The sequence below is a fragment of the Pezoporus occidentalis genome, unplaced genomic scaffold (genome assembly GCF_034315485.1).
Source record: "Pezoporus occidentalis ecotype Australia unplaced genomic scaffold, CSIRO_AGI_Poc_V1 ctg16, whole genome shotgun sequence".
Lineage (NCBI taxonomy): Eukaryota > Metazoa > Chordata > Aves > Psittaciformes > Psittacidae > Pezoporus > Pezoporus occidentalis.
Window position 1 is genome coordinate 7,519,735 of NW_026913425.1, and position 16,474 is coordinate 7,536,208.

A 16,474-nucleotide genomic window follows, 5' to 3' on the forward strand; every position below is an offset into this window, starting at 1 on the left:
ACTCTCTGATGCTTTTTCATTTCATTCAATTGCCCATTTGAATGACCTGAATATTCATTCATTATATAACTGCAAGAGATAATCCACTCCAAAGTTATTCATGCAGTGTATGATTTGTCTTTAGTGGTGTCATGACACAGCTGGATGTGATTCAAAAACAGGTTCAATCTGCAATTAATGCATAAAGAAACATGTTATGGCATTTAGGAAACACAGTCTCAAAGATACTTGCTTCACTGGAGGAATTACTGAAAACAAAATATTAAGCTAGTAATTCAAGACTTCATTTCCAAGTGAAAGAAGCAGCAACAAGATTTTTCAACATTTTTGGATGGAGCAGTCTGCTAGGGTTTACATCTCTTTTATGATACTAACAGCACAGCACATACAATTACCATAAAATAGTAAGTCTATGAAAAAAAAAAAAAAAAAAGAAAAAAAAGCAGATCACTAAACCTCAACTGTAAATGCTAAACATGCTGCGAACAAAACCAGATTTGCATTTGACCAGCCCTTCTTTTCTTTATTTCACCAAGGCATAATTGGATGTTCAAAATGCTACAAAAGTGGAACAAAACTACCAATTCTCTTCCTTAGAATAAAAGGTTAAGCTTGTAATTACACAGCTTCAGCGTATCAGTTTGCACAATTACTAATTAGCCACCATCCCCGATTGGAGAATACAGAAGTAGTGAATTTCTTCCTGAAGAGCTGCGCCTACTTCATTTTAAGCGAAGTTCTGCTACGGAGGGAGGAAAAATCCCACGAGCACGCCGGCATCTGCGCGTGGGGCGGCGGGCGGGGGGGCACCAAACGGAAAAAACGCTTCTTTGGACATAACCATCCCACAACGCGGATGCCGGCACGCCTTGCTGTGCCGCCCAGCACGGGGGTCCGCAACGCCTCCTCCCCGCGGCGGGGCGCGGACGGACACGTTTTGAGTAAGCAGGCAAAACAAAGCCGCTGCCCCCCCCCGCACCCCCGCGCCGCCGCCAAAGTTCCCTCCCGCTGGGGCTGCCGCACACCACCGCGCAGGGTGCCAGGGCTGTCAGCGGGGTCGCACAGCCCTCAGCTCCGCGGAAGAAAAGCTGGGAGCGGGGGACACGGCACCGCGCCGCACCGCACCGCGCCGTACCTCCGGAGCGCCACTCACCGCACCGCACCGCACCGCGCCGAGCCGTGCCGTGCCAAGCCGGTGTGCGGGCGCTCCGCGGCGGCCGCAGGTGCCGTGGAGGAGGAAGCGGGGGCGGGCTGCGCTGGCGAGCCAACCGCGGCCCGGCGCGGCGCCGTGAGTCACCAGCAGCCGCGTAGGGCGGCCGGGCGGCTGGTATAAGAGCGCCGCGGGGACACCCTCCCCCCGTGCATGTTTCTAGCTCCCTCTTCTCCTCGCCTCTCCGACCGCGGCGGTTGCCAGCCCGCCCTCTCCGCCTTTTCTCCGTCCCGGCGCGGCGATGCGGTTAGACGGGCAGCACGGAGACCTGAGCGAGGGGGCAGGCAGCCTCGGTCGCGGCGCGAGACGGCGGGCGGTCTCGTGCTGCTGGGCGCTGTACCTGCTGCTTGCCCTCAGCTGCCTGCGCGCCACCGCCGATGGTGAGTGCGGGGCCGGGGGGGGGTGGTGGTGGTGCTGGGGCGCCCACCGCTGAGGCTGCTCGTGCCGCCACCCACAGAAGCAATGTCCTTTTCCCTTTTCCCACCGCCCTTCCCTTTATTTATATATTATTCTTTCTCCTCTGGCCGCTAGCCCGCTGCGCGGGGGGGGGGGGGGGGGTCGACGGAGGGGCCTTCGGGAGTCCTTGCCGCCTGGGTTTGCCCCACGCCCCTCTTGTCGGGTCTGAAGCCGCCTTCCCCGGCGGCCCCTGGCGGCTCACGGGGGCGATGAGGGTGGGCCCGAGCCCCGGCGAGCACCTCTCCTGGGAGCCACCCGTGTGCCGCGGGAGGGTTTGTCTTCCTGCGCGATGCCTCGTGCGGACGGGAGGGTCTGCGTGCCTGCGGGGAGGGTAGGGCAGGGCTGGGGCTTTGTCCTGGAGGAAGGAAGAGACGTCCTTGGGAAGCCTGAGGCGTTAAAGGTGCTGTCAAACTACTGTGCAACTTTGGCTTTGTGGCATACAGCAGCATTGGCATGGCTCTGGTTGTGGGCCAACGGTAACCACCGCAGGGGATCTCCACCTGGTGGCAAGGTTGGGTCTTGCCAGCGCTGGTCGCCTGCGGGCCGGGCTCTCTCGCTGGGCGCTAGTAGCGCTGCTCGTGGCGAGCTTAAGAGTTGCCTCCTAGCGCAGGAGCAGCTACCCCAATGGCACATTAAGCCAATTGAATGGTTAATTAAAAATACGTTCCTCTTGAGTGGAAGCAATAGTTGACTGACTCCTTTCTTCCTTCGGGAACTGAGGTCCAGACTACTCTTGAGGTGGGAAGTGGGCAATTAATGTGTCTGTTATACGACTTCTAGTCTTCCTGACTAATGCCCTAAAGTAGGCCTCAGTGTCAGATCTTTGCTGTGTTGGCAAAGTATGCTTAAAGGTGGTTGGATCTTGTAGTCCTCACTGTGCACAGGCGTCTGACACAGGGTCTGTCAGGTAGAGCCCAACCAGGGCACTGTTGTATCCAACTCCTCAGACAAGGAGGAGAGGAAATATCTGCCTAGTCACTCCTCAGTAGATTGCTTCTATATCCACTCTACAACAGACATGATTAAATAGCTACGGTATGAAGGACCAAGCTGGCAATCACTGAAACTGCTAGTGCACTGTAGTAAGAAATTGTAGCAAGAGATACAAAGTGGAGGGCAACTCTAGGCCACCAAGACAGAGATTCTTCCCCCAATTTGAGTTAGTGGCCCCGCCAGTGCTCTCCTGCTTGTAGATGCAGTGACTCCCCCAGGGTCTGGAGGAGTCTTAAGCTAGTTCCTCTCAAGGTTTCCCAATCGCTGTTGCAAGCTTTTCTGGGACTTGGTGTCAGATGACAGCATACAAGTGTCACATGTTTGCGGCTGCCCAGACAAGTGATCTGACAACTTGCTTAAGGGGCCAAGACAGTGAGAGGAGAGGTATGGGGAAAGCTAGTTTAACTTGGGTAGTCATTGCGACTGTGCTCCTTCACCTTACACGCATTGCTGCTTATGAGCCTACTTCTAGCAAGTACCTACCTAGGGAACAGTAAAAAATGTGTGTTAGCAATCAGAGGCTCTGAAGTTACTGGTTCTCTGAATCTTTTGCCTAAGCCTTATCCCAGGGAGGAGAAAGGTGTAAAGGTGCTTCTTGTGTATGAGTAGCAAGTGAAGAGAAGCCTTGAATTAGTGGCTAATTGATGCTGATCTAAAAATCATTAAGTGTCTGGTGACTGAAGCCACAGATGAGCTATAACTGTATCACTACAAATAACAGCAGATTGGGCTTGCAGTGTCATGACTAAGTGATTACCTGGTCTTGCAGGACTGTGCTTGGTGTAAGACACGGCACCACAGTCACTGGCTGGAACTAATCCTTGTCTTAACTGGAGCTCACTCCAAGTGGCCCTTAGAGTTTGATAGGCATCTTCAGAAGTAGCAACAGATGCTGACTTTTACCCTTGTGCACCTGTGTGGGTGTTGTATGCTATCAGTTCCTGTAGTTTGTGAGCTAACAAAAATGGTTGCTCTGACATTTTGAGTGGTATCAGCTGCAAAAGCAATGTAACCTTTTTGGAATGGGTTATTCTAAGTGTTGTAATTGTGAAGTTAAAGCTGTTACTCCAAGCTGAATTACTGTTTCATTTAGCAACATGTGGAGCTTAGCTGCCCTGTAGCATTTGGTCAAAGTGGTGTTATGCTTGTAAGTCACAATATACTAAGCAGTCTTAGCAAGCCTTTTCGGGTTATTCTAGCTTGAAATAGAGTAACTACGGACTGTGGAGTTATTTTGGGATCTTCTGGGTGGCAGGCTTAGTCTAGTATCTCTAGTATGCTATTTTGGGAAAGGTTGACTGTTCTCATTCTGAAAGCCTGGATTGAGAATGTCTCAAAACTACTAGGAGTCAGTTGTTGTGTATTTTAGGTGGTAGTACAGTAATAACTGGAATAATGTGTGACCAGGGTTTGCAAGCAGAAGGCCTCCTCTGTTAGAGGTTACTGGACAGCAAGGTGATGTTATGTCAGGTTTAGAGCAAGATGATAGTTGTGGCTTCTGCACCCTCTCTAAGCTGTCTGGGGTGTGCTTTCTAGAGTAAGGCAACCTTCTTGTTTGACAGCTCTTGCCTAAATTATAGTAGCTTTACAAAACATGCTATTAGAAGGTGCATGCAGGTGTGACTCCCATCCTGAAAAGGAAAGGAAGGATGGAAATGCAGAATATAAATCTCATGTTCAGTTTTTTGGCACTCTTTGAACACTGCTCCCATGGAACAAGTTGTTACGGCTTTACTCTGGTAAGTGAGTTAGAGTTTACTCAACCAGTAAGACTGCTAAAACATTAGCAGAGCTCAGTAAGCTGCTGTTTCAAATACTTTATTTCTAGCAGGAGTTTACATGAGATACTCCGCAGGTAAAATTGTCCATGTTGTCCTTGTTTATAGTTTGTCCATGGTTTGCAATTGCCCAGTGCCTGATGGCTGGTCAATGTAATGTGAAATGGCTGAATGCTTCCTTCTGCTTGGAAGCTGTCTTGCATTTTGCCTGTCATACACAGAAGATACAAAATAACAAGTAATGTTCTGAAAAATTGATGCCCTTTGTAAGCCCGGGAATGTCAAGACAAACCACCTCCACTAAATGATGCAATAAACCAAGGAGGAGCAGGAGTCTTGCATCATGCTGTGGACATGTGCAGCCAATACTAATGCATGTAGTATAGCATGCTTACAGATTTGCCTGAATGCATTACATGGAACAGCTCTGGCTTAGCTGCTGGAGAAGCAGGCTGTTGTGAGAGTTATAACAAAGCTTCAAGGTGAAGTAGGCTGCCTAGAGGGATGGGGTTGTGCAGTTTTGGAGCGGAAGGTAGTCTGAAAAATGCACTCTAAGCATCATGCAGAAAGCAGTACCTTACTCAAGTGTACTAACAAATAAAAACCGTTACCAGTTATGAATCAACAGATCTGATTACAGAAGGAAGTTGTAAATTACCTGTGTCTCTTAGCATTCCCTTTTTTGTATATGAAGGAATGTCTCTGGGTGCCCTTATTTGAGGAGTAACTTGAATCATGAAATCTTATTTAACTACAGAGCAAATATCTAAGCTATATTTACAGACATTTTGGGGATTCTGCTGTAACGCAATAGCAGCAGAGTACTGAAATGCTAGTCTACTTTGACATTAGTGAAGTTTAAACCCTGTTTGATTACAACTTGAAGAGTTCTGAGAATGCAGTGCTAAGCACTAGACAGCATAGAGGGATGTGTGCACACAACCTCCCTTGCAACCTCCCATAACCCTGCCTTGAAAAGGCAAACTCAGTAAGAAGAACTATGAGACTGCTTTGCTGTTGTTTGGCAGGTGGACACAGTGCTTAAGCTCTTTACTTGCACTGTGAAGGAAAGCTTCTGGCTTTACTTTCATGACTCAATAAGGTAACTACAAAGATCTGGAGCTCTGATCTGGCTTCATGTTGATGTTCTGCAGTTTATTAAGCTGGGTGGCTTCCTAATCAGCAGTGGGGGAAAGCAAGAAAGTATTTTTAAACAAGACTGGGTCTTGCCTGTCTTTTTTTCATTGAAGGTGCAAGAGCAAAATGTGAGGAATCCCAATTTCCATGTAGTAATGGACGCTGTATTCCTTTACTCTGGAAATGTGATGGTGATGAAGACTGTTTAGATGGCAGTGATGAAAGTGCCTGTGGTAAGTAATCAAAATAGTACCTCTGTAGTAGTACTTGCTAGTTAGTGGGGGCTACAGCGAATAGGTGAAGAGATGCTTATCCTGTCCAGCATTTCTTGCAGTCAGAATGCAGAGTAAAGGCCAGATTCCCTAGCACAAGTGGGGGACTATCTTGGTGCCTTGTATCCATATGAGGCAGTTGAATTTTCCTGAGTGTTATGAAAGTCTCCTGAAACTGGTGACTAATAGAAAACCTCATGACCAGAAGTTTATTTGCAAAGGTGGTCAAGAACAGAATGCAAGCCTGTTCTCAGTTCTTCCTTGAAGACGTATTAGAAAATATTTGCTATTAGCCTACAGCTCTTGGCTATTCCATGGTTAAATGCCCTGATTTATTTGTGAAAGAGATTCTGCCGAGTCTCCTCTAAACACGAAACCTAGCTTTGGCAGCCAACTCTCGCTTTAATTATAGAGGCCAAGATAGATGACTAGAAGTACTTAGAGATGAGGCAAAACAGACTCCATATGCAACACTGGTGTGTTTGAGCTGCTGGTCTCCTCAAGCAGGCCTAAACTGTTACCTTAGGGTTACATAGTTCCAGGCTTCTGTAATGACAAATCAAATGCCATGATAATAAACTCAAGGTTTGAATATCGGTATCAATAGACCTTACATTAAGTCCAGTGTGTTCAAGGCAGCAGCATAGTCTCCCCCTTAACAACAGTAGTTCTTCAGTGCCTTATGGGAAGAGAAGTATTTCTCTGTGGACAGCATAACTCTCTAGGAACTGTTAAACAGTGCTGTCATTAGAGAGGTGGAGGGCAACACCAGACATCCAGGAACTAAGGATATTGCATCACTTTCCTAGGGCAAGGCAGATTACCTCTATCTGCAACAAACAAAGCTCTGGTCTTTAAATAAGTGGCTGTCTTCTCTCTTGCAGTGAAGAAGACGTGTGCTGAAACTGATTTTGTGTGCGCCAGTGGACAGTGTGTGCCTAACAGATGGCAGTGTGATGGGGATCCAGACTGTGAGGATGGGTCTGATGAGAGTGCTGAACTGTGCCGTAAGTGAACCTGGCTTGTTGGTGCAGGCAAGCCTGCACAAAATAGCATTTTAACTTCTTCTGCTTGCAGTCTGGCTCCCTTCCTAAAGAAAGAATGAACTTGTACTCAAGAGTACCTTTCCAAGTGAGAGCTTGGCTTTGGCTCCTTTAGGTCTTGACAAGGCTTTTTACTACTTAAAAAGATACAGAACTGAGCGGGGACTCTGCACTTGTACCTGGTAACAGATAGCAAGTGCAAGGTTTTGCTGGCAGACAGAAGCAGCAAGGACAGCATGCAGGCCTGACCATTACTGTGGCATGTTCACCAAGTGATCACTGTCCTCCAAGACGACTACTTTGTAAATTAACCAGAGCTGTGTAGGAACTGAGCAACTGACCGCATCTTGGAGTGTGGGAAGCAGAAGTGCAGAGGCGTGACTGTGCAGTCTTGTAGTTAGCAGTCCCAGTCTGAGGTGTAGTAACTAGTCAAGGAATATAGGTCTGTTAAGCTTCAATTCTCTGTATCAATAGGATCCATGCTGAACAATACTTCAGCCCCAAGTCTTACTGCATTTTGGTGTTACTGCTGCCTACTACTATGTATTATAGCTCAGTTTTCTATAGTGTAACTGGTGTGCGGTCGCAAAATACCACTACAAAGATACCCTTAAAATACTAATCTATTAGCAACTGGAAGAATCTCTTTTACTGAACACTACAAAGTAACATAACCTCTCCCATGATGGAGCCATCAACTTAGATGGATGTTGGTATCTAATTAACTGCAACTTTGTCCAGGGCTGAAGCCTTTCAGGACAGCTGCAAAAACCAAAGATCAGTAGCTCTTAAATTGAACTTAAACTTTTTTTAATAGATATGAGAACATGCCGGGTAAATGAAATCAGCTGTGGTCCTCAGTCAACCCAGTGTATCCCAGTGTCCTGGAAATGTGATGGTGAAAAAGACTGTGACAGTGGTGAAGATGAAGAGAATTGTGGTAAGGGAAGAAACAGTGGCTGCATAACTCTATTTGAAATTGACTTGTCTAGAAAGGAGCTAGCTGGGCAGTATGCCTGGGAAGATAAATTTCTCATGGTATCAGTGTCTCCTAAAGCCTACATTGACTTTGTATTCCAGCCTGTATAGCAAAATGGACTTTTTCTAACACTCCTCTACACTGCAAAAGCAATGTAAGCTGTTCAACATTTATCTTTGGTCTCTAGCTATTTTTTTTTCTCCATAGGAATAGGCTAAGTCATGTCAGGCAAACTATCAGAACTTGTTCTCTGCAGAATTTCTCAACAGGTAACTCTAGTTGCTGCTTACATTAACAAATGGTCTCCTAAGAGTGTAGCAGAGACTTGTAGCCAAGGGTACAGTAGATCTACTTTACAGCTCTATCCTGGAGTATTCTGTGCACTTATGTGAAAGTGCAGACTAGGCAAGCTGGGTTTCAGGTCTTTGGGGGACAGCTTCAGGCTGGTTTTCAAATGAAGCTGACACTGCCAGTGTTGGAGTGCAGCATTCCCAACTTGCTTTAATGAACTTATATATATGAGTTGTCTGAGGTGTCCTGAGACAAATCTGCTGCAACCAGAGCCACAGGGCTGGCTTCCATCAAGAGCCACCTTACCTGGATGTGCTAGAAAAACACAGATATTCAGATTTTTGCTGTGTGACTGGAGTTGCTGCCTTACTTAGCAAGCACATACATTAATCTGCCAAATCTATAGACAGCATTTCTAATGGAGCTGTTAAAACTGTCAGTCTAGGCATACTGAACTGCTAGCCCCACTCCCATTAAACTAGCATAATTTGTACTAGTGTTAAGTTGTATGGGTGTGCCTAAAACCACTGCATAAACTGGTTCAAGTTCTTGATTTATTATCCCCACTGGTCCAGGCAAAAGGGCCACTGCTGTCCTGGGGACCAGTACTAAACACTTCAATTTCAAACTACAGTGCATGCTGACCATCTGGCTACTTTAGTCTTAGCCTAGAGTTAGCAATTCTCTTACCTTCTGTCTCTGGTTCACAGGGTTTGAGCCTATTTTCTGAAAGGCTCAGTCTGAAGCAGAACAGCTTAGCTGCTTCAGAAGGAAGTTATTTTCACTCAGTAGCTCAAAAGTGATGCCTCTCGCTCATAACATCCAAAGGCAAGGAAGACAGTTTATGTGGGCCCCAAGTGTCCTGTGGGTAGTTGGTTAGGCTCTCTTAGAGCCTTACACAGAATGCTGAACTTCTGTCAGCTAACAGCTGGTAAAGAACCTGCAAAGCAAAACACTTGCATACAAATGTCTGCCTTCTTGTGATAATCTGCTAATCTCTTATTTCTGTTATTGCAGGCAATGTGACTTGTAGCCCAGCAGAGTTCACATGCAGCAGTGGGCGATGTATTTCCAAGAGCTTTGTCTGCAATGGTCAAGATGACTGCAGTGATGGCACTGATGAGCTGGAGTGTGCACCTCCTACCTGTGGAGTTCATGAGTTCCAGTGCAAAAGCTCCACGTGCATCCCCATCAGCTGGGTGTGTGATGATGATGCTGACTGCTCTGACCACTCAGATGAATCTCTGGAGCAATGTGGCCGCCAGCCTGCACCTCCTGTGAAGTGCTCTGAAAGTGAGGTGCAATGCGGCTCGGGTGAATGTATCCACAAGAAGTGGCGCTGTGATGGAGATCCTGACTGCAAGGATGGAAGTGATGAAATCAACTGCCGTAAGTTAACGTGGCCTTTCTGTAGGGGGTCTTGCTTGGCACCTGTTTTGTTTTCTTTCCTTCAGCAAACCTCAGGAGGTTAAGTATGTAATGACTGTGTCCTCCAGCTTCTCGGACTTGCAGACCAGACCAGTTCAGATGTGAAGATGGTAACTGCATCCATGGGAGTAGGCAGTGCAATGGTGTGAGAGACTGTCTGGATGGCACTGATGAAGCAAGTTGTAGCAATGGTAAGTGTGGGACTAAGCAGGGATTAAGTCTTTGCAGAATATCTCTTGAAGCTCATAGTTGCCTTCACAATCTTCACAATCTTAGTTATTCAGTGCTCTGGACCTGGCAAATTCAAGTGCAGAAGTGGAGAATGCATAGATGTCAATAAAGTCTGTAACCAGCAGAGAGACTGCAAGGACTGGAGTGATGAGCCTCTCAAGGAGTGCAGTAAGTGAATGAACTCATTACACAATGCTGATCTCTAAACATACTTGGATACAGCTTCTGAGCTATCAGATACCAGTTTGGAATGCCCATCTGCACTTTCTTGGTGTCAAACATACAACCAAGAGCAACCTAGTCAACAGGCTAGTAACAAACTGCTAAACTGCCTATTGGAATTACTTCTGTATGGCCAGAAGGCACTTGAAGTCATTAGAAACTCTGAAACTTCCAGGAGCCTCAATCTTTCTCTCCTGCTGACTTGTAACACAGTAGCATGCTGATAGCTGAACAAATATGAATTTGAGGAGGGTCTCTTACATGTGACTTCAAGTGTCCAAGCGGTTTATCATATGTGGCAGGCAGTGCTAGAAAATGGGTGGGTATCTGGTAAAGTACTCCACGACTAAGGCTTTAAGCCTAAATAGGTGTGCTGTCTCACAAGTGCCAATTCTTCTCTTGTAGACATAAATGAATGTCTTGTGAACAATGGTGGATGCTCTCATATCTGCAGAGATCTTGTTATTGGCTATGAATGTGACTGTCCAGCTGGATTTGAGCTTATAGACAAGAGAACCTGTGGAGGCAAGTATCAAGTAGATTAACATGGACCCTACTGTTAGTAATGGAGATGAGAATAAACTAAATTGTTGTCTTTACAGATATCGATGAGTGCCAGAACCCTGGTATCTGTAGTCAAATCTGTATCAACCTGAAAGGGGGTTACAAATGTGAATGTAGTCGTGGCTATCAGATGGATCTTGCTACGGGAGTGTGTAAGGCAGTGGGTGAGTATGAGCATAAGACCTATATCCCCACTTTAAAATGAGGTAGTAAGTTAGGTACTGCTTATGCTATTGTGGTTTTGACACTAGTTGTTGTGCTATTATCAATATAACTGATACAGATCTGAACACTCCTAGTACTTTAATGATGTCGTGATACAGTACTTAAAGCAACCTGATGTAAACTGCTTGTGCCTGCTCACTGGGCAGAGGACCACTCCCTATTAGGGAGGGAGAAAAGATGAGGTATGGTACAGCCAATACTTCTGTCATAATCCACTAGCAAGTGTGAAGTGGTAAATCCTAAATATGACTCTTCAAACTTTTCATGAAAGAACAGTATGTGACTGTATCTCTAGAAATGCAGATAACACTGTTTTAACAGGGAAGGAACCATGTCTGATTTTCACCAACCGCCGAGATATCAGGAAGATTGGCCTTGAGAGGAAAGAATACATTCAGCTAGTAGAGCAGCTAAGAAACACTGTAGCCCTAGATGCTGATATTGCTGAGCAAAAGCTTTACTGGGCTGACTTTGGCCAAAAAGCAATCTTCAGGTAAATGGACTCAGCTTCTGAACCCTAATGTGCTCCCCTAAACCATCCCACATCTTACCAAAGAGATATTTCTCTAGGCTTTGGTGATGAGAACTATTTCCTGATGTCCTAAAGAAAAAGTACAGTAGATGCAAGTTCCCACAGCTGGCAATGTGTATGCTTATTGCATTTTAGTAACTGCTTCTACAGTTTTGAAAAAGACACTGTGGAAAGTCACAAATGCATCTTCTGCGTTGTCTGCCTGACAGCTGCATGCAATATTTGCTGAGGCATACCAGGTGGTAGTATGTGTGGAGGAAGGGGGTTGAAAACAAGTAATTCTTGTCTTCTAGTGCTTCTATGGATACCCGTGATAAAGTTGGAACACACGTCAGAATCCTGGACAACATACATAGCCCTGCAGGAATTGCTGTTGACTGGGTTTATAAGAACATCTACTGGTCTGACTCAGCATCAAAGACCATCTCAGTGGCTAGCCTAGATGGCACAAAAAGAAAGGTTTTGTTTCTTTCTGAGCTGAGAGAGCCAGCTTCTATTGCTGTAGATCCTCTCTCTGGGTAAGTATTTGTCCTGGTTCTCTTAAAAAAGTGGACCTACCAGGTACTCCATGTCCTGATAACTGATTTAGGTAGCCTTTGTTAGTTATTGGTCATAATTAAGAGTGATACTACACAGTACTTATAGTGCATCATACAACATAAATTCTGCTTCACAGCTTTATGTACTGGTCAGACTGGGGTGAGCCAGCAAAAATTGAAAAAGCAGGAATGAATGGATTTGACAGACAGCAGCTTGTGACAACAGAAATCCAATGGCCTAATGGAATTGCTCTAGGTATGTTGAACTTGTCTGTGTGCCAGAGATATTTTGGAGCTTTAGCAATTTGTTTGCTACAAAAGCCAAGGTCATCCTTCAGAGAACTATTTTCAGCTTCTGAGAATGGGAAGCTCCTGCATGCCTGGAGAAACTGCAACAGGCACAGATAGCACCTCTCAGATACTGAAATGGTTACTTTTCTTACACTGCTCTATATCATAGTTAAGGCACAGACCATGTAGACAGCACTGCAGCAGTACGGTAAGAAACTAGGGGAACACTGCAACTATTCTTGAATCTGTGGGTGTTTCAACTTTTGCAGGAGACTTTGGTGATGTTCTCCATGTATATAGTAAATATGTTTGGTATTTTCCTCCTAGACCTTGTAAAAAGCCGCTTATACTGGCTTGATTCTAAACTACATACACTGTCAAGTGTGGACTTGAATGGTCAGGACCGTAGAATTGTGCTAAAGTCTCATATGTTCCTTCCTCATCCTCTTGCTCTCACAATATTTGAGGTAAGAATGATTTTCTGTAGTAACTGTCAGAGATCCTCTTGCTAGTACATAACTCCCAGTTATGCTGCTGATAGTAGCGTGGAGGTAATGGGATGCAATGACTTTCTCTTCTAGGACCGTGTGTACTGGATTGATGGAGAGAATGAGGCAGTCTATGGTGCTAACAAATTTACTGGAACTGAACTGGTTACCCTAGTGAACAACCTCAATGATGCACAGGACATCATTGTGTATCATGAACTTGTTCAGCCTTCAGGTAACCCTAATGGGGTTTATAGTATATAGTATACACAGCACTGCCCTGCTTGCGTGATGGCAAAAGGTATTCCTTCCCTGTATAGCTATCTACTTCGCTTAGAGTGCATGGAGCTTCGTAACACAAGCAACCCCACTGGGTTGGGAGAAGGTCTAATTGTAATTCCTCTTCCTTAGGCAGAGCAGGTACAAATCTGTAACCTGCAGAGACAAATAGCTCTACGAGAGCTATTGAGCAAATAATTATGCTATACATATTGAATACAAAGGCTCACTCTTACCAACTTTTGTACCAACAGGCAAGAATTGGTGTGAAGAGAACATGGCAAATGGAGGCTGTAGCTATCTGTGCCTGCCTGCTCCTCAGATAAATGAACACTCTCCAAAGTACACTTGTACATGTCCTGTTGGATACTTCTTGCAGGAGGATAGTCTGAGATGTGCAGGTATGGTAACATGACTGAAGTATTTCCCAGGATAGATGGGGAAGAAGTAGGGGTACTGAACCTGCTGGAGGCAAATATGGTAGCATAGGCTGTGACAGCTTTGCTTGGCTTAAGCTGATATAATTAATCTTGGAGGAGTGGTCTTCTAGCATGCATTAAGATGGCCCTCAAAGTCTGCAGGTGCTGTACAAAGTTCATGCTTGGCTTCTGTATCATGATCATTTGCATCAAGACCTTATACCTCCATGCCTTTCTGGAGACAGCAAGCACATGCACAAAGCATACTAAGCCCTTTTCTTATAAAACAAGGGGTATAAACTAATATGGCTCTACAGTGTATAAACAGTGTTGAAAAGCTGATAGGTGACTCTTGCTAGCCAGGGACCTCCTTTTGTGGTCCAAACATGCTGCTACTACCCTCAGCACTGACTATATGGCAGGCTTGTTTGTCCAGTGGAGTGGATAGAGAAACTCCAAGGTACTACTTACTATATTGCATATTGATTCCGACTGCCACAGTTGGAGCACTGAATACAGGGATGCTGTTCGTCATTGGCTGCTCTAAAGGGTTGCTATAGAAATTGAAGACTACCTAACCAATAAACTTACAGAATTAAAATGCCACTTGGAAAACCTGAAGTGAGAAATGGGGTGGCTTACTGTTGTCATGACTCTAAATACCTAGATTCATGCCTGATTAACTGTCTAGCCTTGTTCTTGGAATTAATTTTGATCAGAAACCTTCAGCTGAGCGTGTGCTAGTGAAAAAACTAATGTCAGTGTTTCCAATAAAGCTAACAGGCTGCATGGTCACTCTGCATCTGCTAAACATTCGCTACCATGGCTCTCATAGCTAAGCCATTGCAGGACTTCAGGATTAATTGGGTTCTTGCTCTATAATTAGTTTCAGGTACTGGAACAACTGTGGCTTACACTGAGGCTAAAGATACCAGCACAACAGAAAAATCTCCAACTGTTGGACTAGTTCCTGGAGGTACTGGTCCCAATAACTCAGACTGCTGAACATTTAGAGAAATTAAATGAAAGCTGACCCACTAGTCTACTTGAAGGTTTCTCCTTTGCATGCAAATAGAGAACACAGGCCAGGTGTGTGTAGTACAGGTACAGCAGCTGGAGCTGTAACAGAGCTAGTTCACTTACAACAGCATGGAACCTATAGGTTCCATGTAATTCCAGGAGTGCTCAGAAAAGGCAAGAAATACAGCTTCCTACTAATACAGGATGAAGCCTGCTAGGCTGGTTTTTGTGGTGTTACTGAGAAGCTTCTGGGCTTGGGGATTGCTTGCATCTGACAGGCTGTCAGCCTGTCAATAAGCAAGCTTACTACTTGAAATTCTCATGCAGGTTTCAACATCAGTAGTACAACATCTGAAGTAACTGCAGCTGGAGGAGCATCAGCAGTTTGGACTGTTCTTCCTGTCGGTGAGTACAGCATTCACTGGCTTTCAGGACTCATTGTGGTGGGACAAGCCACTCTGTCAGGAGCTTGACTCAACTGTACTCCATATTTGCCATCTGTTTTTCTCCCTAAAGTATTGCTGGTAATGGCTGCAGTGGTCACTTACTTCATGTGGCGTCATTGGCAGCACAAGAACATGAAAAGCATGAATTTTGATAATCCTGTCTACCTGAAAACTACAGAAGAGGACCTTACAATTGATGTTGGAAGACACAGCGCTTCAGTAGGACACACCTACCCTGCAGTAAGTAGACCTATTGACATGTCTGAGACTCCAGGTTAATCCTCAGAGCAGACATAAAGACTGCCAAATGATACCTGACTTGAGTTCAGGAGAAGTCTCTGCTCTTGAAGGCTGCTTGCTCCAGTGGAGAACTTGTAGGGTTCCAGCAAGAAAGCTGGAGAGGGACTTTTTGAAAGAGCATGTAGTGATAGGACAAGAGGTAATGGCTTTAAACTGAAAGAGGGTAAACTTAGATATACGGAAAAAATTCTTTACTGTGAGGGTGGTGAGGCACTGGCACAGGTTGTCCAGAGAATCTGTGGCTGCCCCATCTCTGGAAGTGTTCAAGGCCAGGTTGGATGATGATTTGAGCAACCTGCTCTAGTGGAAGGTGCCATTGCCAATGGCAGGGGATTTTATTGGGTGATCTTTCCAACCCAAACCATTCTATGGTCTGAACTTGTCCTTTTAATCAGGTTTAAAGTTGTAGTAGGCAACTACTGTCCTATACCTGAGATGGAGTAATTAGTGCTGAATGTCCTCATAGCCTGCAGAACTAGCCCATTTCAAACTGCAGTGTAGCAGTGATTTCTTTTGTAACTGTTACTAGTAGCTAACTTGTACTTATTTTATACAGATATCTGTTGTAAGCACAGATGATGACATGGCATGAGCACTGGATCAGCAATTGCTTCCGGTTTACTTGTGTTTTACACTCTTTGGGGATAGTAACCAGGTTTGTGGCTGAAAGACTTCCTCCATTCTTGGAAGAAAGAAGATATTTTATGTATGGAACACTTATGTAAATAACTTTTATACACCTTAACAACAAACTCTGTAAATACCTGTCCACAACAATTCAGCTTTTGGTGGTTACTGTTTTATCAGTAACCCTTGGATTGGTCAGTCAGTAACACCACTGACCAAATATAGAGCACTTTCCATAGAAAGCCATATTCCAGCCACAACTTGTAACACCTGTACATATGTGTATAGGCCACTTGTAAATACTATTCTTGGAAAATCACTGTCAAGCACTTTGAAGTATTTCAAATGTAAATTTATTGTACACTGTGTTTTCCAATAATTTGGGCAATGGCAATAGGAATAAACGGGTTACTATGATTGCCAAAAATTTGTAAACATAAGTAATTTTGTATGTATGTTTGGAGCAATCTTTTACCTCTTAGAGAGATACAAGTATGAATGCTCTTTAAGAAACCACCATAAATTTTACATGTGGAGAAGGGGAAAAAAATAAAAAATGAAGCAGTTCAAGTATTGGTCTCCATTATTACATTAGCACTGAAGTTAAATAGAGTATCTCCTGATAGTGTGCTACAGTATCTCCTTATTTAGTGTGCTACACTACTACTTCCAGCCAGCGCATGAAGTTTGTTGTAATTTATTTC

General features: G+C 44.9%; 1 protein-coding gene and 1 long non-coding RNA gene across 4 annotated transcripts in view; both read left to right on the top strand.

The window, feature by feature from the left end:
- Window positions 1-16,474, top strand: part of LOC134160353 (uncharacterized) — a 142,273-nt gene that overhangs the window by 89,632 nt on the left and 36,167 nt on the right. The gene's annotated exons all lie outside the window — the stretch shown is intronic.
- Window positions 1,213-16,340, top strand: VLDLR (very low density lipoprotein receptor). Of its 3 annotated transcripts, none has more exons than XM_062612487.1 (19): window positions 1,213-1,590; window positions 5,688-5,807; window positions 6,731-6,853; window positions 7,707-7,829; window positions 9,177-9,548; window positions 9,656-9,778; window positions 9,864-9,986; window positions 10,446-10,565; window positions 10,643-10,768; window positions 11,151-11,322; window positions 11,655-11,879; window positions 12,038-12,156; window positions 12,519-12,658; window positions 12,773-12,914; window positions 13,213-13,359; window positions 14,264-14,369; window positions 14,744-14,802; window positions 14,914-15,083; window positions 15,700-16,340. In XM_062612487.1, the coding sequence occupies exons 1-19, from the start codon at window positions 1,452-1,454 to the stop codon at window positions 15,733-15,735; spliced, it is 2,685 nt and encodes an 894-aa protein (XP_062468471.1). In that variant the 5' UTR covers window positions 1,213-1,451; the 3' UTR covers window positions 15,736-16,340. The 3 variants fall into 3 exon arrangements, with proteins under 3 accessions (XP_062468471.1, XP_062468470.1, XP_062468472.1); XM_062612486.1 differs by having other exon boundaries at window positions 1,214-1,590; window positions 14,264-14,353; window positions 14,725-14,802; XM_062612488.1 differs by lacking the exon at window positions 14,264-14,369 and having other exon boundaries at window positions 1,216-1,590; window positions 14,725-14,802.

Excerpts from the sequence above, each read along its gene's own strand:
- VLDLR (XM_062612486.1), top strand. The coding sequence starts at position 1,452 with ATGCGGTTAGACGGGCAGCACGGAGACCTGAGCGAGGGGGCAGGCAGC. Across the intron at positions 11,880-12,037 it reads GCTGTAGATCCTCTCTCTGG|CTTTATGTACTGGTCAGACT; the intron begins GTAAGTATTTGT and ends TCTGCTTCACAG. Across the intron at positions 12,157-12,518 it reads GCCTAATGGAATTGCTCTAG|ACCTTGTAAAAAGCCGCTTA; the intron begins GTATGTTGAACT and ends TTTTCCTCCTAG.